This window comes from Corticium candelabrum, chromosome 17 (genome assembly GCF_963422355.1).
Source record: "Corticium candelabrum chromosome 17, ooCorCand1.1, whole genome shotgun sequence".
Classification (NCBI taxonomy): domain Eukaryota; kingdom Metazoa; phylum Porifera; class Homoscleromorpha; order Homosclerophorida; family Plakinidae; genus Corticium; species Corticium candelabrum.
In genome coordinates, this window is record NC_085101.1 from 733,386 (window position 1) to 760,622 (window position 27,237).

The 27,237-nt window shown below is 43.1% G+C and overlaps 4 protein-coding genes across 5 annotated transcripts in view; 2 read left to right on the top strand and 2 right to left on the bottom strand.

Moving 5' to 3' along the window:
• The first annotated feature begins 1,851 nt into the window (after positions 1-1,851).
• On the top strand, positions 1,852-4,923 carry LOC134193129 (Golgi-associated plant pathogenesis-related protein 1-like). 2 transcript variants are annotated; one of them, XM_062661925.1, is made up of 3 exons: positions 1,852-1,884; positions 1,950-2,178; positions 2,235-2,410. In XM_062661925.1, the coding sequence occupies exons 1-3, from the start codon at positions 1,866-1,868 to the stop codon at positions 2,260-2,262; spliced, it is 276 nt and encodes a 91-aa protein (XP_062517909.1). In that variant the 5' UTR covers positions 1,852-1,865; the 3' UTR covers positions 2,263-2,410. The 2 variants fall into 2 exon arrangements, with proteins under 2 accessions (XP_062517909.1, XP_062517908.1); XM_062661924.1 differs by having other exon boundaries at positions 1,950-4,923.
• Positions 4,924-10,650: 5,727 nt separating this feature from the next.
• LOC134193492 (uncharacterized) lies at positions 10,651-12,313 on the top strand. Its single transcript, XM_062662319.1, has 4 exons — positions 10,651-10,844; positions 10,901-11,177; positions 11,457-11,888; positions 11,954-12,313. The coding sequence occupies exons 1-4, from the start codon at positions 10,651-10,653 to the stop codon at positions 12,311-12,313; spliced, it is 1,263 nt and encodes a 420-aa protein (XP_062518303.1).
• Positions 12,314-18,749: 6,436 nt separating this feature from the next.
• LOC134192802 (integrin alpha-9-like) lies at positions 18,750-22,942 on the bottom strand. Its single transcript, XM_062661561.1, has 11 exons — positions 22,672-22,942; positions 22,463-22,617; positions 22,187-22,398; positions 21,575-21,824; positions 21,348-21,520; positions 21,190-21,295; positions 21,012-21,119; positions 20,086-20,151; positions 19,893-20,024; positions 19,605-19,838; positions 18,750-19,380 (listed from the first exon to the last, which is right to left on the bottom strand). Exons 3-11 carry the CDS (start codon positions 22,324-22,326, stop codon positions 18,976-18,978), a joined length of 1,614 nt encoding a protein of 537 aa, XP_062517545.1. The 5' UTR covers positions 22,327-22,398; positions 22,463-22,617; positions 22,672-22,942; the 3' UTR covers positions 18,750-18,975.
• Positions 22,943-24,855: 1,913 nt separating this feature from the next.
• Positions 24,856-27,237, bottom strand: part of LOC134192803 (integrin alpha-8-like) — a 46,945-nt gene continuing 44,563 nt past the window's right edge. The window contains exon 10 of the mRNA XM_062661562.1: positions 24,856-24,895. The gene's annotated coding sequence lies outside the window, so the exon portion shown is untranslated. The remainder of the gene's footprint in view (positions 24,896-27,237) is intronic.

Genomic DNA, 27,237 nt, shown 5'->3' on the forward strand with positions numbered 1-27,237 from the left:
CCACGTTCTTTGCACTGACACAGCAGTTCTTTATCACTATGCAGTAGCTGGAGACCAGTAAGTTAGGGAAATGTGAGCCACAAACACAGCTGTCAATCACAAACTCCTCCATGACCATTTATGGTAAGTTATCTAACAATGATGTCCAACCGCCAAAATAAAATCCGCCAATATGCTTTGTCCGTCAATTTTTTAGTAAACCACCAAAATAAATTCCTGCCAATGTTCATCTTACACGGCATGTACATGCTCCATATCTACTGCTCGACACCAGATGCGACAAACCAGAAGTACATATTACAGCACAATTTTCTCATAGAAACCTTGATTTTTAAAACCTAAAATTGTTTTTCTGGGTATTTACACCTTTACATAGAAATTCAAATAATTTTCAATTTTTGCATGCCAGTGGCCCTTTAATTACACTAATGCTAGTGCAATTGATCCCTCTCTCTCAACAAACATGTGACCCTTACTATGTTCAAACTCACTGATACCTACTCTCTTTTCTTGCACATTTACAGACAGCTTGTATGACAGTTTGCAAGTACGAAATGGTGATTGATATCTAACAAGCTATGGATCTCCCACCTGACTACCCCCCCAACATTCATTTCTTCATCTCTCTAGCTAATATACAGTGTAGTTGTAATTCCAATACCAAAGTAGTTATCTGTCTATGGTTGGAAGAGTCAGCTTGAAATTCAAAACTGTACGTGAACACTTATCACTGCAGATTGCTATTCACATATGACAAGTGCTGTGTTGGACCGTTCCATAATTGAATCCTAAGTCTAACACTAAAACACTTTACGTCATAATTTCAACACATTTTCTCCAAAATTTCTTAACATTTCTAGCAGGTAAAAGTAAAACTTTTCGCCAACACAATCAATACTAGTCCATACAACAGCCTGTATGTGAAAACGTGGAAACTGCCTGCATACTACCAGAAAATCAGCCAGATGAACTACACCTTTCTACAACGCGTTCCGTCGTCGGCATGGTTTTGGAATGACGGCATGATTAGTAACGTCACCACGTCCGACCACGACGGCATGACTGGTTGCGAAAAGCAACAAATAAAAAGCTGCTACAGCGAACGTCGACTTGTCAGAGGTCTGGCGCAGAGAGCCAACTTCACTGCGCTTAGCTATGTCACCATCTGTGATACTAGTAGATCTGTACGTGTTGGGCAAGATTGCGTATTGGATACCTGGCTCTAGAATTTTACCTACAGCTGAAGGTTTGCCTGTTGTATGATCTCACCTCCATCCACTTGTACCCGACTGCAGCATGGCGACTGAGACTCCGAACGCTGTGTTGGTGCGTCCTGAATGTCTGACGATAGTGCGCATTTCTTCTACGTTGAAGCCATTCGCCGTATTCGCCAAAAAAGCGACAAGGATCAAAACGCTCATTTCGAACACTCCCATCAGGTTTCGACCACACGCTTTCACCAAAATCGACTGACAGATGACGTCAACAACTGTTTCGGACTTCCTCATGTTGACACATATCCGGGACAGTTCTTAATTAAAGGCGTAAGGAAGAACGTAACGTTCATATCTAGAGAGTGAGTTATGTGTACCTACAGCTTTCTTGGCATGCGCGGTGGTGGCACTGGTAGATGCTTTGGTGGGACGGTCGGAACTGCCGCTAGTACTCAGCGTTCAAATAGCGCAATGAGCATGAATGTAAAGTCTAAAATTAGAGGATAGGAGTACACGCATAGTACGCATAATTGCGTGTACTGCTATCCTCTAAATTAGTTTGTAGATTTTACACTCATGCTCATTGCGCACCTAACGTAGCTGGACTTCCGAGCCTAACCGCGCTTGCGCTCTTGTTCTCAGTACGCAGTAATGGGAAGTTGCACCAGCAGTGAGTTTCGGGTGCACAGTGTCTATGAACAGCGAGCTCTAAAGTACGTTCTTCTTATTGTTTAGGATTGGGCAATTTCGAACGCGATGCGCTGAATGCTCACAACGAATACCGACGAAAACACGGAGCTCCGTTTCTGTCTTGGTCGAAGAGGGCACAGAGAAGTGCCCAACAATGGGCCGACCACCTGGCAAGTGAGAAAAGACTGGAACACGGGAATCATAGTGGAATGGGACAGAATCTCAGCTACATGTATGGTCAAGAAATGACTGGAACGGCTGTCACTGACATGTGGTACGACGAAGTTCAAAACTATGACTTCAGTAAAGGTCAATTTTCGCCCAACTCAGGTCATTTTACTCAAGTCGTTTGGTGTAATACGACAGAAATGGGAATTGCCAAAGCTACTGCGTCTGATGGCAGCAATTACGCTGTGGCTAACTACGTTCCTCCAGGCAATGTAGTGGGACAGTTTACTAGGAATGTGCTTCCAGCTGCTAACTAGGACACGCCACTACTATGTTGCAGAGACAGTGAGCGTGTTCACACTGCTATATATAGCGTAGTTATCCAACCATGCAGGGCGGGGTGATGGGGTCTAGTAGTGTGAACACTAGCCATAGCTAACGCGTAGTTACCGAGGCCCGGATTTCCGGGTGGAGGGTATAGTAGTCGTTCAATGACCGTACGACCCAACGACCCATCGACCGTATATATAGTTGGTTAGCGGAGATGGAAATGAAGCTATTCCGACCAATAGACGAGAAGTGGTGTCATTACTGACCAATAGAGGAACGTGATGACATCATGAAGCTCCACCTTGCTTTGTTTGGTAGCTGCTAACGAGAATTCGGCTATCGGGCGTCCGTCCTGTACATGGTGTGTAGTCCTTTGCTGTAGGGGTTTAGCACATACATTTGTACGTGTATGTTTCCCCAACAACAACCAGGGCGATGTGTGTAGCTGTACCTGACTTGTAACATTTTGCTTGTTCCACAGTGTTTCTGCATAGTGGTTCTGCAGTCTGCCAGCTTGAATTTTGGGTGTGCGTGGCTGAGCGGCCGTGGTGTTGTTGCAACGATCACTAGTGTCGTCTTCAACAGAAATTTGGCGTTTGACGGGAATTTGCGAAGGAGAACGTGCATTGTCCATGACAGCGTCTGTTTGTGGGACAAAGCGGCTCGGCCGACCTGTAAGTACGCTAGTGCGTCTCTATTCATTTCTGTTTTACGGTATCCAAAGTCAGAGCGAACAGACGCCTAGCTAATCTACATGTGCACGTGCATGTTTTCCCGCATTGATGTATTGTTTTGGCTCTGGGGTCACCTCATTACAACAGTAGGCGACGTCTAGCTAGAGAAGCCGCACAAACAACAAGATGCCTAGAGAAGCTGCACAAAGAACGAGACTTTTACATTCTTGTGAGCTGGAAAATCGATGGTGAGCTGCTTGTTTGGTCTCCATTTGTAACCTCGGTTTCCCACCACCGAACAATGATCACGCCCGTTACTTCATCACGTAAGGCGAAGATTGCCAGCCGGCCTAGCGTCGAGACTCTCCGACTTGTAACATTTGGCTTGTTCCATCATTTGGAAACAACTATATTTGTAACATGCATTTAGAAACAACGCCCAGCTGCATTTTAATCTAGCCCTTTGTAACGTTCCCACATCTAATTTTGTTCTGGCTCTGGTACCTATGCCACGCCTAAATCCAGCCATAGCTAGGACCTCAAAAGCTGCACAAACAATCACCTGCACAAAGAACCGACGAGCGAAGGTTGTAAAAAATAGAAGCGAGGTTCTACGGGACGTTGGCTGACGGACTGCGTAGCTACCCGTTGTAAACGGTAGCAGCCAGTCACGTGACTTACCTCAAGGTCGACCTTTGCCATTTCAATAATGCTTCTTATTTATTACCCACATCATACTATTCTGTTATACGATTTTGTCATAGCGCTACTAATTTAGGGGTCGTCCATATTTATCAGCATTTTCACGAGCGTACAAAACGTACGCTGGGGGGGAAGGGGGTAAAACCAGGCGTACGCTTTGGAAAAATGCTGTTCTAACGCATGCGTAGGACGTTCTCACTGAGGTAGTTCAATGGTATTGCACACAGGTTCGCGTGGTCAAACCAACCATTACGCTAGGTAGCAGTTCGCTGCATCCGGGTTAATGAGCAATATCCGGGTTTCTCTTCTCGTCTCGTGTCTTGATGGATAACGTAGAGAAGCTGTCAGAGTTGTCAAACTGTGCGGACTCTGTACATACGCACCCTGTGAGTGCCTATCAGCATTTTGTCAACGCTTTTGTATATATCAATAACAGTTACGGCACGCAAGATGCTGTGAGGAAGGCGCAGGAGGTTTGGAAGGTTGGGAGTGATGAGAAGAAGGATTACATTTTGAAAGAAGATTTTCGGAAGATAGAGATGACGACGAAGAGAAAAATTATAAAACCCTAACCTATATCTGTGCATTATTGTTAATAATAAATACGAAAAACTTTCTGTGTATCAAGTATGGGCCTATTGAAGCATGTATTATTATTAATATTAAATCAGCATTTTTCGCGTACGCTTTCAGGGAGGGAAGAGGGGACAGAGAAAAAGCGTACGTTTTGTACGCTCGTGGTAATGCCGATAAATATGGACAACCCCTTACCTTCAAGGTGCATATTGGCCGAGGGTTTGCACTTCAAGTGCTTCATTATAGCGTAGTTATCCAACTAAGCTTGCGACCTTGGCTAGAGCGTAGTTACAGTAGATGATGTCTAGTCGTAGCTGCCGTAAAGTGTGCTGTCTGTTTGTGCGCATTTCACTCCGGATGCTAGTAGTAAATAGAGACTAGCAATGAATAGAGAAGCACTACTAGTAGAGTGCTAAATCCTCGGCTGGTGTAGTCATATCTCGTCACGTGATAGTGTTTAGCGCAAACTCACTGGTCTAAGGTTTCCAATGCAGGCGTGTATTAAGCTCAGGAAACAGAGTGGAAGTTTTGGGCAATTATCTACATGACGAATAAGGGGTGTTAACGAAGGTTGCAATCATTAGGCCCACGGGTATATATATATATATATATATATATATATATATATATATATATATATATTCGATGGCATGCCTAATGCATGCCTACACATAAACATTTAACTATTTCCAACAACTGTGTCTCTGCTATTTAGTGCTAAACGTTCTAGACTTAGTCTAGCATTAATTAAAAAGCCAAAGCTTGACAGAAAGCTGTTCATAAAGAAACATTAGCGTTCTACTAATAGTTTGACAACGATGAAATGCCGTCTTCCTTGCTATTATCTTCAACATGCGCATGCTGTGAGGATGCAATAAACCAAGAGTCTCAACAACGAGTGGTTCAAATAAACTTTCAGTAGCCTTCACCATGTCTTCATGACGGCTGTCCTTCTCCAAAACTCCAGCTTCTGCTGCTGCTCCAGCACGATTCGCTGCCTGTATTATATATGAAGGCTGGAGAGAATTTCTCACTGAAACATCAAAGTAAGTTGACAAGCCACGCTGGAAATCTGGGTGAAAAATGTCACCAGGTCAACTGTTAGATGTAGTGTTACAACGCTGCTCCCGTCGACATGGGCAGTCATCAACAAGAAGAGTGTGAAATAGTGTGTCACAAAGGGCGTCGTGTCGTTTGATAACCAAGTTGGTCTTCTGATCGCATCCTAGGAGATGATCACGAAATGAGGATCCACAAAGACAAAGATCAGAATTAGGCGAAGAAGGGAAGATGCCAACACCAAGCAAGACTCGTAATGCTATGATAAACTCCCTGCTGGGCATGGCAAGGCCTAGATTAGGCAATGCCCGCAACCACGCCCCAGCATGTTGAGCTGAAATAGCATTTCATCCTTGCGTGATCACGAGTGCTGGCTTCTTGCTTTAGGTCTGACCAAAGCTTGTTATCTAATAATACTTGTAGGTGATGTTGGGTGTCTATTTCTGGTTTAAACTCATGGTCAGGTAATAATTCTTGTGATAGTTCTTGTGCAAATACCTTCCCAGGAATATCCGGAAATGTGCTCTGTGACCTGTTGAAAGAAATGTTCAGATCTGTATTCATCAGACGTTGTGAGAGAGCCCGAGTTGCATTACAGCTTCCCAAAACTGCCGCAGAAGAGGATCCACAAGCTTCTCGCAAACCAAGTCCACCTAAACGGATCGAAAGCGTCGCTTGACTCCAACAACTGTCTGTAATGAATGAATTAGCAATAGACTGTAGACACCTGCGTAAAGAAGCATCAGACTCTGAAAGATATTGAATAGTCTTGTCTGGTGACACTGTCCTTAGGAGATGGTTAATTTACATAAAGACAAACACGATCGTAGCAGGTGTAACTCCATTTGGGGATTCTCTAGATCACAAAGATGTTCTTGGCATTCCTGTATCTTTTGAATCCTTTTGGAAAAACAGCTGTTAAAAAACCGTTTTGACCCGAAGACTGGTGAGCCCAAAATTTCTACACCCTTCGAAGATACCACACGCTGAATTTCAGGATGGAATTTTGTAAATTCTTGATTTCCACTCGGCCAAAAGACTTCACATTTAGTGGCATTGAGATGAATGCCAAAATCGGGTCAATGTGTTTTCAGTATGTCAAAAATAGATGCGACTACTTGTCGTGGACCGATAAAAGATCTGTCATCTAAATACCACAGTTGACAACGAATGTCTGTAAATGGACCAACGTTGTGCGTGGCATAGGTGACGCCAGAGCCAAAACAGTCATGTGCAAATGTAGATTAGGCGTCTCTGTTCGCTCTCAATTTTGGATACCGTAACAATAATTTGCCACGCACACCCAAAATTCAAGCTGTCAGACTGCAGAACCACTGCAGAAACACGGTGGAACAAGCCAGATGTTACAAGTCAGGCAGCCTGACGTTATATATATTATAGTCCATCTTCGCCTTACGTGGTGGAGTAACGCGCGTGATCATACGTAGGGTTCACTAGCTAGACGCTTGGTTGTTGTTGGGAAAATATGCAAGTTAATAATGTAGATTAGGCGTTGTCTCTAAAGGCCTGTCCACACTAGACCAGAATGGATCGCGATCGGATCGCGATTCGATCGCGATCCGATCGGGATCCGATCGGGATAGCGAGCGTCCACACTGCACTTTGAAAACGATACCTCCGCCTCATTTCGCTATCACGTGACTGATGACCGATGTGTATGTGTGGTTTCTTTGCTTGTAGAAAGCGTTGATACAGCGACGTAAGGTGAGCGAGAACAAAGACGAGTGAGGAGTGCTAGATGTTCCGACTACACGCGTAGCGTACGTGAAGGTAACGCCCACTATTTCTAATTGGATTCAACCGATCGCGATCGGATCGCGATCGAATCCACCTCGCGATGTGGATCGGACGGATCGCGATCCGATCGCGATCCAATCGCGATCGAGTTGCAAGTGTGGACAGCGTTGCGGTTGGATCGCGATCCGATCGCGATCCAGTTGCCAGTGTGGACAGGCCTTAAGTTCTAAACCCTTATCTAGAGCAAAAGACTAAACACCATGTACTGGATGGACGCCAGATGGCTGAATTCTCGTTAGCGGCTACCAGCAAAGATAGGTGGAGCCTTATGATGCATGTTTGTCTATTGGTCGTTAATGACACCACGTCTCGTCTATTGGTCGGAATAGCTTCATTTGCCTCTGCGCTAATCGAGTATAGATACCGTCGTACGTGTACGGTCGGTCCTCACCAAACTACTGTACCCTTCGCCCGGAGATCCGGGTCTCGGATAATGAATAGAGAAGGACTACAGTGCTAAATCCTCGGGCAGTGTATGTAATCAGGAGCAAAAAGAGACAAGATCATATCTCGTCACGTGATAATATTTTGCATACTGAGATATCTAGTCCAATCTACAGGTCTCGGCTGAGGTTTCCAATGCAGGCGTGTAAACAAAGGATGCGCATTTCAAGCTGTCAGAGTGCAGAACCACTATGCAGAAACACTGGAACAAGCAAAACCATCATCTTTGCTCTGGTTATTGGTGGGAAAACATGCACGTGCAAATGTAGATTAGGTGTTGTTTCCAAGTGCTAAATCCCTAGCAAAAGCAAAAGACAAAACACCAGTACATGATGGACGGCCTGATACCCGAATTGTCGTAGCAGCTACCAAACAAAGAGAGGTGGAGCCTTATGATGACATCACGTTCGTCTAATGACACCACATCTCGTCTATTGGTCGGAATAAATTTGCATCTGAGCTAAGCGAGTATAAATAGGTTGTACGGTCGTTACCAGACTACTGTATACCCTTAGCCCGGATATTCGGGTAATAACCATGTTCACTCTAGTGGAACAACCACCATAGTTACCAAACTACAAATATAACTATAGTTGCATAACTATACGCTATAACTAGCAGTGTGAACACGCTCAGTGTGACTGTAGATGTAACTCCATGCATATGTTTTGAACTTGTGTACTAGACATTAGAGTAAACTAGACCCAAGAAAATCTGTGTGACAACCCCCTGGACTAACATATTACATATGACGGTCTTTTCATCCATTCCATAGCTATATAATATAACTGCACGGTCTCTAGCATCCTCAGAAATAGAGCTACTAACAAATTCTCTAACTGATCTATTTATTTTCTGTGGAGAGTTTCTGCGTGTAAGCTGTAGAGCCATTCTATTTCCCTGATGGAGCTGGAAAATGATGAATTCATAGAGCATCCAAGAACGGATGACGCCTAATGACCTAGTTCATTTGAAGACTTCAACAATGATTACATAAAGTGAAGTTTTCTCTTTCTCACCATATCAATCAAAAGTAGCAATTCCGTTGCAAACAACGTATCAACATGAGTTTTCCTTCCAACACCACAAATTCTTCTTACTGCATTGTTCACCAACACTTAATCAGACTTATTCCAAGTCCAAAGCTGACATGCATCCGTAGAATGTGCATGATCGAATGCATGAGCTTTCATCAAATTAGCTCCTTTATGAAGACATGGAAACAGTTAAAAGACTAAAAATCTTTCAATCGAGCATCAGTTGAGGACGTATGACGCAGATTTGATTGCATAACATTTCCCATATGCATATACACTGATCAACAAATTCCAATATACAACTTCCAAGGAATTAACACATCTGGGAACAATTAAGAAAATGAACCATCCATCTACATGCACCATGCAGTTGTAAATCTAATACACTTAGTTTTCTTGGAGTTAACTTTTCAGTCATGGACTTCTGCAAAAGCAAAACACATTCAACAAGGATTGCTGTCTACTTACAGAAACTGACATAGTGCAATTGTTACGTGATTGTGCTAATTGTTGTTAACGAGTACCTAAGATAGCATAGCTCTAACTCCGCGTCCTTGTGTGTATACACGCGTAACCAGTGGTGTCCGAGTCATAACGTCATGACACGTTACACGGTGTCAGGAGCGGTCTAGCGAGAGTCAGCGAAGAAGTTACGAGTTTTCCGCCAGCGTGAGAGAATGGCCACGCGTCTTGGAAAGACAGCTAAGCCACCTAAACCACTGAACCTAGAGGATCACGCACACAGAGGAGAGAATTGGCGCCATTTTGAGAGAGTTGGCGTATCTAGGAGAGGGCTGCAAAAATACCTAGAAAAGACGAGGAGATCAGAGTAACAGCACTACTGAATGTCGTAGGACACAATGCCCTAGACATGTGCGACACGTGTACATTTCATTGGGGAGGCGATGCATGCAGACAAGAACAAAATCGAGGAAGTCACGAAATGTTTAATTCTAGGTAACGTCTGGTTCCTGAAACCAACGAGACGTTTGAGAGATACAAGTTCTTCAAGCAAAATCAGAAGCGAGGAGAAACGACTAACTCGTATATCACAGCAGTTGTGAAGTTAGCCAACACGTGCAATTTTGGCGCTCTTCGTGAGAGCCACATCCGGGACCGTTTGGTTCATGGAATTCGTGATAACACGGTACGTCACAAGCTGTTAGGTAAGAAAGACCTTACTCTTGCTAAAAAAAATGCCTTGCTATTCTTAAAACCAGCCAGGTAACATCACATCGAGCCCAAGAGATATATGTAGAGAGAGTGGGACAGCACATGTAGTGAGACAGGAATTTCGGTCAAAGGAGAAGAGAGCGGCAACATCAGACACTCAGGCAAAAGAACACGATCAGTTAAACCCATGTGAACCAAAGGCAAGCTGCACCGGCACAGTGAAAGATCCAGATAAGAAATGTACATATTGTGGTTTGAGTCATGGCAAAAGAAGAATTCAGATTGTCCAGTCGTGGATAAGACATGCTTAAAGTGCAAGAAAAAAGGCCCACTATGCACGAGTATGCAGATCGAAACAACCGGCAGGATCAATTTTGAGTTCCCAAAAAGGAAGCCCATGAGATATGTGAAAGAGCAGGAAGATGTGGCGTATGTGCGTCTGAACAGTATTCACGTAACAGATGCAGAAAAAGCATACGCAACATTCGGAGTTTCAGAAATCTAAAAATATTCAGTTCCAGATTGACACTGGTGCTTCTTGTAATGTCATTACAAGCATTGACCCAAGAGACTTAAACGAGGTGATCATGAAAGAGCATTATCAGTTGCCCACACTAGAGGACGTAGCAAGCAACACGACTATCAAAGGAACGATTCTTTTCAGTGTTAGATGATAAGACTGGTTTCTGGCAAGTGAAGCTAGACACAGATTGAAGCTATCTCACCACTTTTAATACTCTTAGTGGAAGATACAGATGGACCAGAATGCCAGTTGCCATCTATTCAGCCCCGGAAATATGGCAGAGAAGGATGAACGAAATCGTTGAAGGCTTATCGGTAGTGGAGGTCAGAGCAGACGACTTCCTAGTTGGTTTTGGAGACACTGATGAGGAGGCACTATCAAACCATGACAAGAATCTGAGGGCTTTTCTGGACAAGGCACGACAGAGAAACCGAACGTTGGCACTTTAGAAATCCAAACTTCGACTGAGAAAGGTTACGTTTTGGGTCACAGAGTTACATCAGAAGGTCTTCAAGCAGATCCAGAGAAACTAAAGGCAGTTCTACAAATGCCTACACCGACCGATGTAAAAGCCCTGAAACGAGCATTAGGAACGACGAATTACTTGTCAAAGTTCATACCGAGGTTGTCAGAGGTCTGTAGCAAACTGAGAAGGTTAGACCACAAGGATGTTGAGTGGCACTGGCAAGACCAGCACGAGAGAGCATGTCATGAGGTGAAGAGACTGGTTGCTACCATCCCTGTGCTTGCATTCTATGACCTACAGAGAGTACTATACAATGCGACGCATCGCAAGATGGGTTGGGAGCTACTCTCATGCAGGAAGGGCGTCTCATCTATTTTGCATCTAGAGCCTTATTGACATCTGAAAACTACGCTCAGATAAAGAAAGAACTATTACCTATCGTATTTGTAAGTGAGCGATTCGATCAATACTTGTATGCCCGAACCGTCAATGTGGAGTCTGATCACAAGCCATTAGAGGCCATAGCAAAAGAGCATGGTTAACGTACCAAGGAGACTACAACAGATGTTACTCCGCTCGTAGAGATACGACTTACAGATACGATATAGAAGAGGCAGTGAGCTCTACATAGCAGATACGTATACGTTATCTAGAGTGTACCTGAATGAAGCAGAACAAGCACAGGAGCGAAGCGAGTTTTACAAGAAACTGGAGCAGATCAACATGACTGAAGATTGGAACAACCGAGAGACGAGCCTACATGACATTAGACGAGCCACTAGCCAATATGAGGAATTACAACTTGTCGGCAGACTGATAGCCGCAGGGTGGCCTTCCACCGAACACAACGTTCCAGCAATGGCACACCCATACTTCAGTTGTAACGATGAGTCGGCAGTGCAGCATGCTTTTGTGTTCAAGGGTGATCAAGTTGTGATACCAGTAACATTGAGAAGCCAAATGATCAAGAGGATACACTCTTCACATTTGGAAATTGAAGGATGTTTAATGAGGGTTCGAGAAGCAGTGTATAGGCCTGGGATGAATGGAATGGTGAGAGACTTTATTTTGTCGTGCAGCATTCTGCAATTTTACTGTTACCAGAGCAGAGCCCCGAACCAGTTCAGCCTCATGAGATTCCGTACCGGCCACGGGCCAAAGTGAGAGTTGATTTGTTTGAACTGGACGGTACAACATATGCTATAACAGGGGATTACTACTCGAATTTGTTTAAAGTGGACAGTGTGAAAGACACTATATGCTCAACGGTGATCCATAAGATGAACAGTGCGTTTGCAAGGCACGGGATTCCAGATGTCGTTGTCAGCGACAATGGACCTCAATTCAGCAGTCAGGAGTTTAGAAAATTTGCAAAGGAATGGGCGTTTACACACGTGACGTCATCACCAAGATACCCACAAGTCAAATGGGAAGGTTGAGAATGCGGTAAAAACAAGTAAGACTATCATGAACAAATCAGTTAAAGCAAAATCGGATGTATCTGGCCTTACTTGATTTTGGAATACACCAACTGAGAATTTGGGGTCTTCTCCAGCACAACGACTGCTAGGAATACGTACTCGAACCAAGCTTCCTATGGTAAGCAAGTTGCTACTTCCTGAAGTACTACCTACTGCGGATATTGCAGCTAAGATTGAAAAGAGCAAGGAAGTCCAAGCGACACGGCACAACAAGAAAGCAAGGTGCTTATCGCCAATAGAACCAGGGACAACAATTCGAATGAAGAGACTTTACGAACATGGTCACCAGCCGTCTGCATAAAATCAATAGCTCCAAGATTCCATTTGGTGGAAGCTGGAGGCCGGAATGAAGTATCGAAGAAACCGCAGGCAATTGAGGATGACAGTGGATAAACTAGGTATACCGCCTGAACAGCATAAAGTAGATGAGGCCGAGTCAAGCCTATTGGAACCAGTACAACTGTCCGATGATGCAGTTCCGGATACAGCCAGAGCAATTAAGTAATGAACACATTGAGACAATACCAGCAGTACCGATCACACAACCACCTACTGCATGGTACTGCAGCAATTAACATCAAAGCAAGCCACGCGTACAACACGAAGTGGTAGGCAAATCCGAACTTCAACACGCTTTAGTGGCTATGACATAAACCAGTAGAGTTGACTTTGTTTTGTTTAAAAAGGGAAGATGTCACGTGTGACTGCGATAGCTGTTGTTAATGAGTTGAGTGTACTGTACCTAAGATAATATAGCTCTAACTCAGTGAGTCCTTGTGTGTGTACACGCGTAACCAGTGGTGTCTGAGTCATAACGTCGTGACACGTTACACAAATATCATCTGCCTATAGCTACTGCTCCAACACAACATGCAGCTAGTGCCCAATCGAATATTCCCGTCCTGATTGAGCTATAATTGGACTAAAAAGTCATAAATGTACACAGTAAACAAAGAAAAGGCGAAAATTCCTTCTTGTCATACTCATTCTGTAGTATACACATCCGCGGGAACTTGTATTGTGTTACATTTAGTCATTGACCGGCATTTCTGCCAGCCAGTCATTTTCGAAATAGATCGACTTGAGTTAACAGCAAGACCAGCTGAGCGCGTGCTAAGGACGCATCACTTTTTTGTTATATTGTTGTAGCAGTGGCGTAAGAAGATGTTCATGAGCGGGGGGGGGGGGGCTGTACGTGTAAAGAGAACCTTACAGTAAAAACACATAACCCCACAAGCCCAAAGCCAATGAGTCTTTAGCCATCAACCTCGAAGATTACATTGATGGTAATGGGACCCATTGGGTGGCCGTCTATACATGTATACAATGATGCGGGACGAAATGTGAAATACATTGATAGTTTCGGGATGCGCCCTCCGGATGGTGTCTACCAATATGCAAAGGACAGGAAAAGGTATCGTGTACAATTCGAGTAGCTACAAGCTATAAATAGCGTCCTGTGTGGCTACTATTTTCTACACTTTATCGTTCATCGTTGGCAAGGGCGCTTCATGCAAGATATTCTTCTTGATTTTACCCAAGTGCGTCGTTGGGAAATGTACACCGTGTGGTAAGGGATTTTAATTTAGGCGTATATAGCACAACGATGTCGTATTGTGTGAGGCGTAAAAGAAAGACTCCCGGTCACTCCGGAATGGAATCTGACTCCTATGCGGACAGAGATCGAACGGTAAGATAGTGTTGAGATCGACGAGCCCGGTGTCTGAAACCAATAAATCCAGATTTATGTCGAGGAAATAAATCGAGGGTTGTGGATTGGGTGGAAGTATAACTAACCGCTCATCGGCCCGCTACTCTAAGGGTTGGTTGGTAGTGAAGCCGGAAAGGATTGCGTCTACCAGGCACGATGTGTGGAGATAAAAAGTAGTGTGGACGGATCAACAAGCCGAAGAACTGCCTAGACCCGTGAAACGGCGGGTTTCCGACCAGACGCGTCATGTGTGGGCGACACGTGGTTCGCGGATCTTGTCGACATGCAGTCTTTCTCGAAATACAACGACGGGGTCAAGTATCTTCTCAACGTCATCGACGTGATCTGCAAGTACGCGTAGTTGATTCCTCTGCGCGATAAAAACGGGTGAAGCCATCGTAGAGGCCTTGGATACGATCAACGAGAGGACTAGGAATTTGTGGGCAGATCGTGGTGGTGATATTTATAGTAGGACCATGGATCGCCGTTTAAAGAAAATATTATTCACAGGTATTCGACCTACAACGAAGGCAAAGCGGTGGTGGTAGAAAAATTTAATTGGACTCTGAAAACAAGGATGTGAAAGTATTTCGGCCAACAACACCTATAGGTAAATCGACGTTTTAGCTCTTTTGAAACAATACAATATCTCCCATAACAAATCTGTACAACCGACGCTCACCAAAGCCAGAAAAGCTAATCCCTCGTTTGGAATCATCTAGACGGTAATGAAGGATCGGTAATCACAATTTAAAGTCAACGATCGTGTTCGAATGCTAAAAGAAGACGACCTTTGAAAAAGGATACACACCTAATTGGACCAAAGAAGTCTTCGAGATCGTCGAAATACAGAACACCAACCCGGTGACCTACAAGATCAAAAACAAGACTGGAACGGGTTGGTCATGGGCTCCTTCTTCGAGCCAGGGCTACGAAAGACGTACCAAGACGTGTTTCCCATCGAGAAGGTAATACAAATAAAGGGTCGACGGGCTTTGGTCGAATGAAAGGGATATCCCAATAGATTCAACAGTTGGGTGCATGCCCATAGCGCCCTCACAACGCACCCTTGGCTAGGATTGTTCCATAGTTGTTCGTATTTGATTAGAGTCTTTTTCGGCGGTGGGTGAACATCGTTGGCCTTGCTCTGGAAGACTCATTCGCTTAAATATTTTGGATAGAATAAAATCCAATTTGATAAGTTTTCTTTGGTGGAATCTATACCATAGTGTCTTTGTCTGTCGAATTTTTATCGCAATCGTCCCCTTCTGATCCTCGATGAGATCAAATCGTTCCAATTTTGGAGGTGGTATTTGAGGTTGTATTTGTATCTTTTGACGTGTGGACGTGTGGGCGTTTGGTCCCGCTTTCGGGCTTTCTATGTTTACGTCGTGGACGCTACCACATCCCATGCATTTGTATTTCCATTTGAACCACTTTTTATATTTCGCACCACACTCACATTTTAGGTAAGAGATCGATCCATTCCAATTTTGGAGGAGGATGGAGAGCGCAATACCAACACTCCTCGTCGTAGTGGATGGTGGTCCTACAATGAGGACATTGGATAACCTCTTGAGGTTCGCGGCATGTGCCGATGCCGTAGCAATTGTCTACTTTGCACGTATACATAGCATCCTATATATATATATATATATATATATATATATATATATATATAGGTTATATTTATCTCGTAAGTTTTTCCAGTAGGGCGTAATACTTTTAAAAAGCCGTTTATGTAGCCATGGAATACCTCTTGAACTTGTACAACCAAAGTGATATCAGTGCAGTGACGCTCGATATAGTGCGCGTTTTGAATACGCTCAATGAGACATATCTCCTCTTACAACTATTCGACCAGGAGCATATCGGTGGCACGGCACTCGACTACACATTGTGCGTTCTGACATCGGCGATGTTGAAATACTTGTTAGAACTACGCGAGCATGATAGAATCGGCGATGAGGCGCTCGACTCGGCATTGCGTGTTCTCAGACGTTCATAGTGGAGGAAACGTCGTATAAACCGAAGCAGGAGGAGGAGATGAAAGAGGAGCCGTACGACAAACCTTTGTGTACGCCAGATGGCATCTCACGAACCGGCATCCGACGAACCAAAACATATTATCTAGAGTCATATATAGGAGTGTTGGTGATGGGGTGTCGCTTCGTCTTCGCTTATCTTCATGCGTCAAGGGCGGGGCGCCAAGAACGTGGAAGGGGCGTCTTTAGGATACCATAGAGTACACGATCTAGACACCATGTGATCCATGCTTTACACTCACGATCGGGAGAGGGTTGGTGGACCAGCGCCAAGGAGCGGAAAAATTGCCTGGCAACCTATCGTTTTGCAACCATTCGACTACCAACTCCCCAATACAAACGACTATTTTCCAAAGCTGGCGCACTCCCGATCTCCCCAATACAAAACGACTATTTTCCAAAGCTGGCGCACTCCCGATCTCCCCAATACAAAACGACTATTTTCCAAAGCTGGCGCACTCCCGATCTTCCCAATACAAAACGACTATTTTCCAAAGCTGGCGCAAAGGGATGTATAGGATTACCCTATAGTAGTAGTAGGGTAGAGTACCGCGTTCTGGCGAACTTACGGGATGCGCTACGAGCGTAGCGAGTAAGGCAGACCGGAAGTGCGCCAGAACCAGTACTCTACCCACGTACTGTCAAGTCATCGACAATGCTAACCTGGGACGGTTGGGTGTGTACGAGTAGACAATACCCGGATAGAGAGATCGAGACTGACTTTACAGTAGTAACCAGAAATTACTCGAAAGTATATACATGCTATTCCCAGAGGCTGTGTCTAAATATTCCTACACGGATTCGGGGAGTCAGTTGGCTGTGGAAGACTATGTAAACCTCTACCCGATTATATGCACGTCGACGTATCCAAACACCGAGACAAGTTGAAGATGCCCCCTCGACATCGGCGTGAATAGCAGCTAAAGGATGACCCGGGATGGAAGTATCACGCCTACTGTGTGACTTAAAGTGATCGGTACATGGCGATGAAGCGGTGAGTGGATAGATACATGTGATCGTTTAATGTACCGTAGAAATAGAGGCATGGTTTACATCAAGTACGGATTCATTCTGACTGCTAGTCAGAAGGAGGCGATAAATTATCTCAGCTATCGGGAAACGATTTCCTAGATATCACCAGGACTCAATACAACAAAAAGGCCAAGACAAAGAACGATGGTCGGAATATCGAGTTGAAACTATTAAAGACGCACGAAGATAGCAAAACATGGTGGAGCCATCGGTGCCATCATTGGCAAAACGCTCCCAAGGTACTCGACACCCTAGGTCTTGCCTCAGCATCAGGTGGAATCCAGAAAGCCATCGCTGGTAGTGGAAAAGCCCGGCGCCGTCGTACCAAGACGGGTGGGTTGGGTATGTTGACGGGAACGTTGCTCGGTGGTCCAGCGGCTCCTCTCGTAGGCAAACTGTTAATTCGGGTTTGGCGCTGCGGCTGTTATGAAAGAGACGACGAGGAAAGTTTGGAAGCCGCTGACCAATATGCAGATCGACAAGATATTGAGAAATCGTGGCTTATAGCCAACTCTAGAGAAACCTATAGCAAAGATACCATACCCACCAACCCCAAAGATTACGAATGTCTCGTCATCAATCTAGAAGATTACTATTACTTCGATGGTGATGGCACCCATTGGGTGGCCGTCTACAACGGGGGAAGGCATGCATATTTTGATAGTTTTGGTATGCGGCCTCCAAGTGTGGTCTTCCAGTATGCAGAAGATGGTATCGTAAAATTCCAGTATGCTACAGGATATGAATAGCGTCCTGTGTGGTTACTATTGTATCTACTATAGTCCGGCCAACGTTGGCAAGGGCGTCCCATATGCGTAATATTCCTCTCGATTTCACCCAAGTACCGTCATCGGAAAACGAATAACGTGTAGGTTTTAGGTAGGATTTTTATGTAGATATGTTTGTCGTCGTACTGTGTGCATGAGGTGGAAAAGAAAATCTCCGAAGTGAATCCCACCGCCGCGATGACCAAGAACAACAGGATATCCTTAAAATCTGTATGTCATGTATGTGGAGCTAAAAAAATCCAGATTCATATCCATGGACGAAGCCAAAAAGGGTGGAATTCTGAAACTGATCAAAAATCTGTTCACTTTAGGCTCAGGAAATACCGTCGGCGGAAAGAGGCGCTAGATAAACGACGTCGTCGTCCGAAGCAGTTGGTCCGCTCGCGGGGCATTGCTGGATGGTATAGCGGCAGTCGAGGGCAACGTAGCGGGCCCTCTCCTAACTGGTATAGACAAACTATTTGAAGGCTCCGCCGTTGGCGCTGGGTTGAGGTTGCCTGGCACTGCCGGTAAAGGTAAAAAAGTAGTGTGGACAGACCAACTCGCCGAAGAACTGCATAAACCCATTAAACATCGATTCCCAACACCTTTTATCCCTAAAGCAGGATTTAGTCGATATGCAGTCTTGGAACGAGCAGGTAGGTCGACGACTTGCAGCAAATCACCCATCACGTCAAATTGTTATAATTAAGGTGTAGGACGAATTCGGTGTCGAGAGAATTGGTCCAAAATACAGCTCGGATAAAGGAACAGAAAGGACTAGCACATCTTTGATACAGCATATTCCAATTGCAACATGAACTTGTGATGACAAGAGATAACGTTCGGTAATCATTTTTGAGAAACAACCCATTCACTATAGATACTGGCTACAGATCTACCCTATTCATCACCCGCGGCAATAGTCAACATCTCTGCAGATTACTTATAATGCTACATCTACTCAATCACGTAAAAGAAAACCTGGATGCAACTTTGAGCAACAACCAGCACCTGCATCTACCAGACCGCATAACACTTATAAAGCTGTTGAGCTCTTGAAACCTACACTGTTGTTTGAGAATGAGATCCGCGAGAAAGTCTGGCGGGTTCTCCTTCCATCTCAACAGCATCAGAAGTATTGTCAATTAGGTGTTCCCATCTTCTACCAGAACTAGGCTCCTCTTCAAGTTCCGCAGGTCCCGCTTTAAAAACATCCTCGTATTTCACACTTGGCGTCCTACTCTGAGGTTTTACATATTCATCAGCATCGCTTCCAGATAACATTCGTTTAGAACCATTGGTGTCGTCACATTTACTTTCCCTTTTGCTGCTAGAAATGCTGTGTGGTTTGTCATCTTCATCTACAGTCTTTCTTGCCTCAATATCACCTGCTGTTACCTCTTGTTGAGCTGAACGTAATGGCTTCAGGGAAATCTTGTGTTTCTTGTATTGCTTGAAGAAACCAAGCTAAAGACAAACAAACTATACTCTGAGAAGCAAGAGAAGCCAATGAAATTGTACTAATATCAAAAGTACATGGCAGTTATTCACGTGAAGTACCATCGTAAACTTGCTTCACAATTAAAAACTAAGTCATGTTATGATTAGCTACGGCAATACAATGTCATATTATATATAATTACGGCAATCAGTAAAACAACTTCATATGGTGCTTGGTTACTAAAACTCACCATGTAAAGAACAATGACAGTCACTGAAAGCAGCAAAAGAGAACCAATTACGCTGACAATTATAATCCACACAGAAACGCAGTCCTGCACTTCAATATTGAACAGAATAGTTGTCTCCACTGAACCCTGTGCTGGCTTTGAACTTATGGCATAGTCTGATATTACTGAAGCTTGACCAAATGAAGTGATGATTGCTTCAGGGTTTGACACGTCACCTTGTTGTGTGACGACATACTGAAAAAATAAAACGTAGCAAAAAGCACTATACATAATAGGTATCATTACAACCTCAACCAGATCTGAGAGATTTAAAGAAGAAGAAATTTTGACAAGCAATGCAAATCTTTGTTCCAGAGAGCGTCTGAATATACAGTCAATAGGAAGACAACCTCTAGTTTCACATAAATGAGGCTGTCCTTCCTACAAACACATTCGGGTTAGACCAACTAAGCACTGAACAACATATCTCTAGACTAGTTACCTTAGACCAGTTCCCAACATCATACGCGAATGATAAATCACACTCTTCAGTCTCCATATTTTCAACCTACATTTGTATACATAATATATTACGGGGCAGTTTAACTCATCATGAGTTAATATTACAATCATAATACTACCAATAATTGTCATCATTTTGAGGTTGCAGTATAGAGCAAACAGTACCAAGAAGACTTCCCAAATCACTTCCCAACCAAGTCAGAGGTCGGGGAGTACAGAGACTCAAACCAATGGTGAGATGTACCAGACAGCTGAGCAGCAATGGCAACCAACCTCAGGTGACGAGGTCACGTTGTGTCACCACAGAATGAAAAAATAAAAGTCTCCTTCAAGATGAGCTGACAACTACCTACAACTACCTGTTTCAGGACCTGTACTCTCTGCCCGACTAGTATCTCAATTAAGGAACACCTATGAATCACAAGACTGACCAGGCCAGAACTACCGGTATCCGCGTATCACGTTTCTTTCTGTCTTGTAAAAGACGCTCACCTCAGTTATCAAAGGATTGCAAAAAATTGGTTCTGGGAAATCTCAAGGTCTGGGAGCAGAAAAGTTGTCAATTGTTTCCTGGCTTACTACAATTATACGAGAAACGAACGTCTCATAACGAGAAATGACAATTATGTCCTGTATGTGATAAGTCACGCTGCTTTGAAATTACAAACCAAATAAGCAGTGTTCGTGGTAATGCAAAACAAAAGTCATTCTGTATCATTTTAGGCAGATTTTACAAGTAGCACGCTTAGAAAGAAAATGGCGTATAAATTTGTAATACTTCATAACAAGTTGAAGAGTGTTTCAAAAAGCTCTTAGCGTTGGAAGCGAAGGTGACAACACAAATTTAGTTACTAGTGGATACACAAAAAAGCATATACATATAATCACTGACAGCAACATACTGACCAGAATTTTAGGAGGAAGACTCAACAACTGCATTCCTCCCACACCAAACACAGGCCACCAGAATCGAACTTTCATACCAGGAAGAACACTTGGTCCAACATTTCTTAACTTACATTCAACATCAATTAACATCGCTCAACATTGCTGATATAGTGCATGACCACCATGCACATCTTACTCTGTATTGATGTGTAAAATTCCTGGTGTCTTCCTTCCCAGAGACCAACTTTACCACATCATCACTTAGTACAGTCCATTCTGAAGATGTTGATGGAAGAGAAGCACTACCAAAAATAGTTAGTTACTTACTGAAATCTAACATAGACATAAACAAACCCATCAACTGTAATTGTTACATGTGCCATCACATCAATGTTGTATGTTGCCTCATTGTCATCCACATTGACAACACTCTCAGCATCTATACTACTAGCGTTAATCTTGACTTGAAGTTTGCCTTCATTTCCTGTAATATTTGAAGTTTGTTTCAACCGAATCGTTAGATCAATCTACAAATAAAGTTTTACAACAGAAAACTTAGACCACAACACACATCAATATACAGCTTTGCTTTGTTCCAGAGGATTTCCTACGTCACACAAATTTCCAACGTTTGTTGGTACACAGCGCCAGTTAGGATCACACTCTTCAGGCGTCAGCTCACATGGCAAGAAATCAGACTTGCTAAACTTTAGTTTAGATTCGTTATATATAACAGACAACTGTGTGCCATATGAACGATCAAATTTATTCAGAACTCGTATCTTGATCAATACATCATTTTCAGACCCAGCAGTAAGAGCCCCAGTACTTCTAAACAGGTGCAAGACAGTTCAAGCACACATCGCCTGCGCGCGCGCACGCACACACACACACACACACACACACACGCGCACGTGCACGTGCACACACACACACACACACACACACACACACACACACACGGTTCAAGCACACATTGCACACACATTGCACACACACACACACACGCACGCACACACACACACACACACACACACACACACACACACAGTATGCAATACAAAAAGACACGCAAAATTAGTCATGCACGTGCACACATAGTGGCACACGCGCGCACACACACACACACACACACACACACACACACACACACACACACACACACACACACACACACACACACAACACTATACCCAGATAAAAAGTTGACGGATAGATCTGGCTGGCAAGGATCTCGTTTACAGTTAGGCCGTATCTTTACTTCAACTAAATCTGATGTCTGCCCATCAATGTCTTGGATAGGGTCAAGCTCAGGAAAACCTCCACCTCCCATAGAAGACACTCGCTCTACAGCTTCCACCTTCACTTCACTAAAAAATGATCTCAATTTGTTTCTGATGTTTTTCTGCATAAAGATCACACATTCAATAGTGGTGTACATCATAAAATCAAAACACAAAATCGAGCACCTGAACAACTACAGAATATTGAAAACATGAAGAATTGCCTCTTGTCAAAGTTACTTTCTGACTTAGCTGCTGTAGTTGAACTTTGTTGTTGACTAGTATCGCTAAACGTTTCTCAACTGTTTCCTTGCTGTCCAATGCTACTGAATAATTCACAGCTAAAAGAAGAAAACTGCATCCATAATAACAGACAGACGGACCACAAAACAAACCAAGAGATTGAATAAGATCTGCTCCTGGCTTTACGTCAAACTTTATGCACAATGATAGATTGAAACTAATGAAAACACGCAACAAAGTGAGTAAATAAACAGATGCAAATGTCCAAACCTAAAATTATGAAAGAACACGCAAATTTTACCCAACAGTTAACAACAGTGACCACCTGTAAAAATTTAAAACAAGGACCACATGTGCAAATACCCTGCCAACTTGTAAATCCAACAGCAACATTTTTCTCAATTACAAATATATCTTAATCAATCTTCTGCACTGCATTATGGATAGAAGTGCAAAGGATAACCGAAACATACCGTTAACACATGCCACCAAGACACAAAATACCAATACTAAAAACATCTTATTAAGTACAAATTCTTTCAGATAGAGAAAAACCATAACTGTTGAAGTTTGCATGACCCTGTCATTCCAGTTATAGCACATCTACGGCTGTGGTCACACTACATTCACTTAGCCTTACATTTCCATTGACAATATCATATCCTACTGTTAATGTCAATGTGCGGTCACACCTAGCATATTTACTCGTGTTAGATTTCACAATGGCAGCGCTCTCCAGTTCGCTGTCTTCTTAGTGCTTCAGAGCTACCAGACTGTTTTTGCTAGCAACAACATTGGTAGTTTCTAGAAAAGTCGTACTTTTGCCCAGAAGGTAACGTGTCGCTGTTGTATGCCTGCTATGACCTCTGAAATCTACACAGCATTTACAAATTCTCCTGCACTGTTAAGGAAAATATTGAAGCTTAGGTTGAAACGTCGATTTTAGCATGCTCCATGAAGAGCTGGATTTTGGGAGTCAAAAGTTTGCAGATCTTGTCAGGAAGTTGGTAGGATGTACCCAGACTGGGAAGACAGTCAATATGCTGCCTACTTCAGTTGAGAAACAAGAGGCTATTCTATTGTTCTGGCTTGCTCAATTTGTTTCTTTCACATCCGTTGCTGGTCTTATTGTGTTGGAAAGTCTACGCTGTAGTTTTCGTTCATAATGGTGTCCACTTCCTGCTTAGACACATGGTTCCTTCTGCAATTCTGTTCCCTACAGGTTCAGAACTTGACCAAGTGCTCTGTGATTCTGAAGCTCTATGTCATCTTCCTCAGTGTGCTGGTGCTCTGGATGGTACATTCATGCGCAGAGAAAAGCCGTTCAAGTTTGGAGATTCATATTTCTGCTACAAGCGTTTTCCCTCTATCATTATTTTGGCATGTGTGGATGCAAAAGGTATCTTCACATCAGTCAATTCAGAGAGACCAAGATCTGTAGGTGAATCTTTCACCTATAATCACAGTAGCTTGAAACAAAACATTGATACAGGGGCCTGGCTTCATGTAAGCCATTCAAGAATTATCAACGGACAGGAATTAGTAGACCCTTTCTAGTTGCTGATCCTGCCTCCGTCCCCAACAGTAATGAAGAGCTTTGATGAACATCCCATGAAACCTTACTATGTAAACTTTACCTACTCCGTCATTAATTTGTACTAGGAGAGTAACTCCACAAAGCAAGCTAAATGACCCTGTATTTGCAAGTGTTGTAGGCACTGTTTGTTGTGGACTACATAATATTTGTGAAAGATACAAATGTCATATGAAGATGAAATTTTACCAGACTCCACAAGTTTTGCAAATGGTGCTGAAGACGTGTGACCCTGACCTTGTGGAACAGAGGTCGAGAATGTCATTTTGAAATGGGTTCATGCTCATTATCCTTGATAAGCTGCAAGTTTCGTTTGGTTTCTTAAATTCACATTTGGTTATCCAGTGCAGTAAACAAAGTTAAAACACTTGGTGTACGTGGATATTTTGGTGACTATGCAGATTAAAATTAGTATATTATAGTGTGCATTGGTAACTATATGCAGATAAAGTAGTGTAGTGTGGTATGTGCTACAGTATAACAGCAGAACATTGGATCACAAACAACTTCTAGATCTAGATCTACTTATCTTTACTGTCATCAAACAGCCGCTTGAAAAGTTCTGCTTGAAATAGCTGTTGTTGTTGCATCATTGTCTGTTGAAACTGCAGTCTTTCCCTCTCCAGACGGATTTTTTCTCTTCCTCTCTCTCTATTTCATTTCTACTTCAAATTTTCGACAAGACTGTTCTTGTTTCTCTTTGAATTCTTGAAGCATTTGCTGTTGTCGCATTTCATGTTTAAATTGCCTTCTCTGAGCTTCTTGCTGTAATGCCAAACCACCTAGGAAAGCAGCCGGGCAACCATCTAAGCCAGTTTCGACAATGATGGATGCGTGACCGAAACACATACTAAACTGGAACTATGTACTATTCAAAACTGCAAATGTGTTGGAATATGTCTGAACTATACTTTCGTTAAGTTTCACTGGTCCAACACCATTCAAGCATGTTTTAGCTGTATTCATTACCAATCTCTGATTCAAAGACACTGCCTACCAAATCCGGTCACACATTTGCCTCAATCAGCAATCTAACAAAGAAAAAAGAGACTATCACACGCACAACACAATTTGACATATCCAACTGCCATGTCTTGTAACTTTAGGTTAGGTCAAGGACATAATAACAACTGAGCGAGCAAAAACCATTGCCGAGGACATGGGCGTGACTAACATACCAGTTGGAATCCAGATGAGAACGCAGCCAAATGAAGTTGTGCACAATTTGAAATAACGTTATATATTTATTATGTCATAGTAGAATTCTGCAACATCGGCAATAAAATTACTGTACCCTAGCACTTTCGTGCCTCGGATAATAACTTCAATAAGTGCTGGCTTGACTAGCAGCAGTTTCAGACATTATCACTGATACACATTACTTACAAGGCTGTTATTCTGAGATTCAATATTAACTGTCACAATGCAGTCGTGTGACAGTGACATTCATACCAACATGACAGGTGCAATCAGTCACATTATACCAGACTCCGGGATTTTGGGGGCTATATGGTGCCCTGGACTCATTCCAATAGTCATGCTTTCAGGTGCTTCTTAATGACAAATAATGTGTCATGTAAAGTGTAGTATCATGGCAGTACATTACGGGCATAGTGGTTACCTATTCTCAACAACATCCATAACAATATGCCTTGCCTTGAGGAAGTGCACAGTGGTAGACTACTCTGTTTGCAGTGTTCCGGCTAGATTGTTTGAGCATGACACTGAGCTGTACCCCGTACTTTGGATGCCATGCTAAAAAATGGTTATCTACATGTAGGCATTAAGTCTCAGTTACTTGCCCTTACCACTATGATACTCACCAAAGTGCCAGTGATCATGGTACAGTAAGCAATAGCTCTTGTTCCGCCTTGGTGTTTCAATCTTACAAAAAACATAGAATGTATCTATTCACTGGCATGTCTGAGGCACCAAGACTTGAACCAACAGCAGCACTTATTCATGCATTGCATTTTGCACCCAGGTGCCTTTTAAAAGCAATGACACCAAGGTGGCCATCAGCACTCAAAGTATGATGAAGCTTGTTAGAAAATGGTAAGCCTGTGATAATCAGCAAGTTTTCATAGACTACTACTCCAAGCCCCACAAGTCAACAAGTTCGCTTTGTTGCAGTGACAGCTAGTTTAGTTTGGCTCACAACAAGATTCCCACATTGGCATCTGCATTAGAAAGTCCCCGACCTCTCGTCTAACAAGTAGCAACCTTGGCCATAAATTATTTTTAAGAACAAGTCATCAGAAAGTGATGTGGACAAACATTTGGAGCCTACAGCCAGTACTGACAATTAAGACAAACGTTGTGAGAAAGGAAGTGATAACATGGACATGACACCGTGTTGTCCCTACAACTGGCTGTACCAATATTTTTCAGGCTAGAAGAAAAAATTGCCAGTTCAAGCCTTTCACTTGCCGGTTGTGATTTCCTACTCTGAGTTGTAGAGTTCCTTTAAGGTCACCGTCATAAGTAACACGCTGCAACGAGACTGGAACAATGCTATGTAAGTATACAACTTTGCATGAACAATGTCTAGGTAATACTCAGAGTAGGCTCTGAGGGCAAACATGGCTGGATGCCAACAAGAGTTGGTAAAGACATGTAGAGTTGATGAGCCTGCTGGTTCACTATGTGGAGCTCTACTAGATCTTTGTTGATTTGTCAAACAGATGACATGATGCATCCTGCTTCTGTGAAGTTGTTTTGCAGCGCCTGCTGTCAGAGATAAAGCGGAATTGAAAGACTAAAGAAAGGTGGACACAAGCGGGATGCCTGGTATACAACGGTGGCTGTATACTGTTACAATGTATGCAATGATAGACTGCGCATAATATATGCTAAGGTTGAATCCTAAATAATGTATAGTCGAATCATCAATGATTTTAATAAAGATTAAAATAACTAAAATTTTCAAGATAGTCTACAAAATAGCCTCTGAGAGAAGTGTCTTTATCAAGTCTTTGGGTCGGTTGAGCAATTTCCTGGGGGAACACTGTGACAAAACAAGGATTATGCAATGAAAACGGTGAGACTGCAAGATAAGAGAATCTGAATTAACTACTAGAAAGTCCAGCAGTGTTTTGCGCACAAAATTGGGTTTGACGAGACT

Excerpts from the sequence above, each read along its gene's own strand:
- LOC134193492 (XM_062662319.1), top strand. The coding sequence starts at position 10,651 with ATGCCAGTTGCCATCTATTCAGCCCCGGAAATATGGCAGAGAAGGATG. Across the intron at positions 10,845-10,900 it reads GCACGACAGAGAAACCGAAC|AGTTACATCAGAAGGTCTTC; the intron begins GTTGGCACTTTA and ends TTTGGGTCACAG. Across the intron at positions 11,889-11,953 it reads TTGAAGGATGTTTAATGAGG|CATTCTGCAATTTTACTGTT; the intron begins GTTCGAGAAGCA and ends TTTGTCGTGCAG.
- LOC134192802 (XM_062661561.1), bottom strand. The coding sequence starts at position 22,326 with ATGGGAGGTGGAGGTTTTCCTGAGCTTGACCCTATCCAAGACATTGAT. Across the intron at positions 21,120-21,189 it reads ATTTTACACATCAATACAGA|TTAAGAAATGTTGGACCAAG; the intron begins GTAAGATGTGCA and ends GTTGAATGTAAG. Across the intron at positions 19,839-19,892 it reads ATCTCTCAGATCTGGTTGAG|TATGTCGTCACACAACAAGG; the intron begins GTTGTAATGATA and ends TTATTTTTTCAG.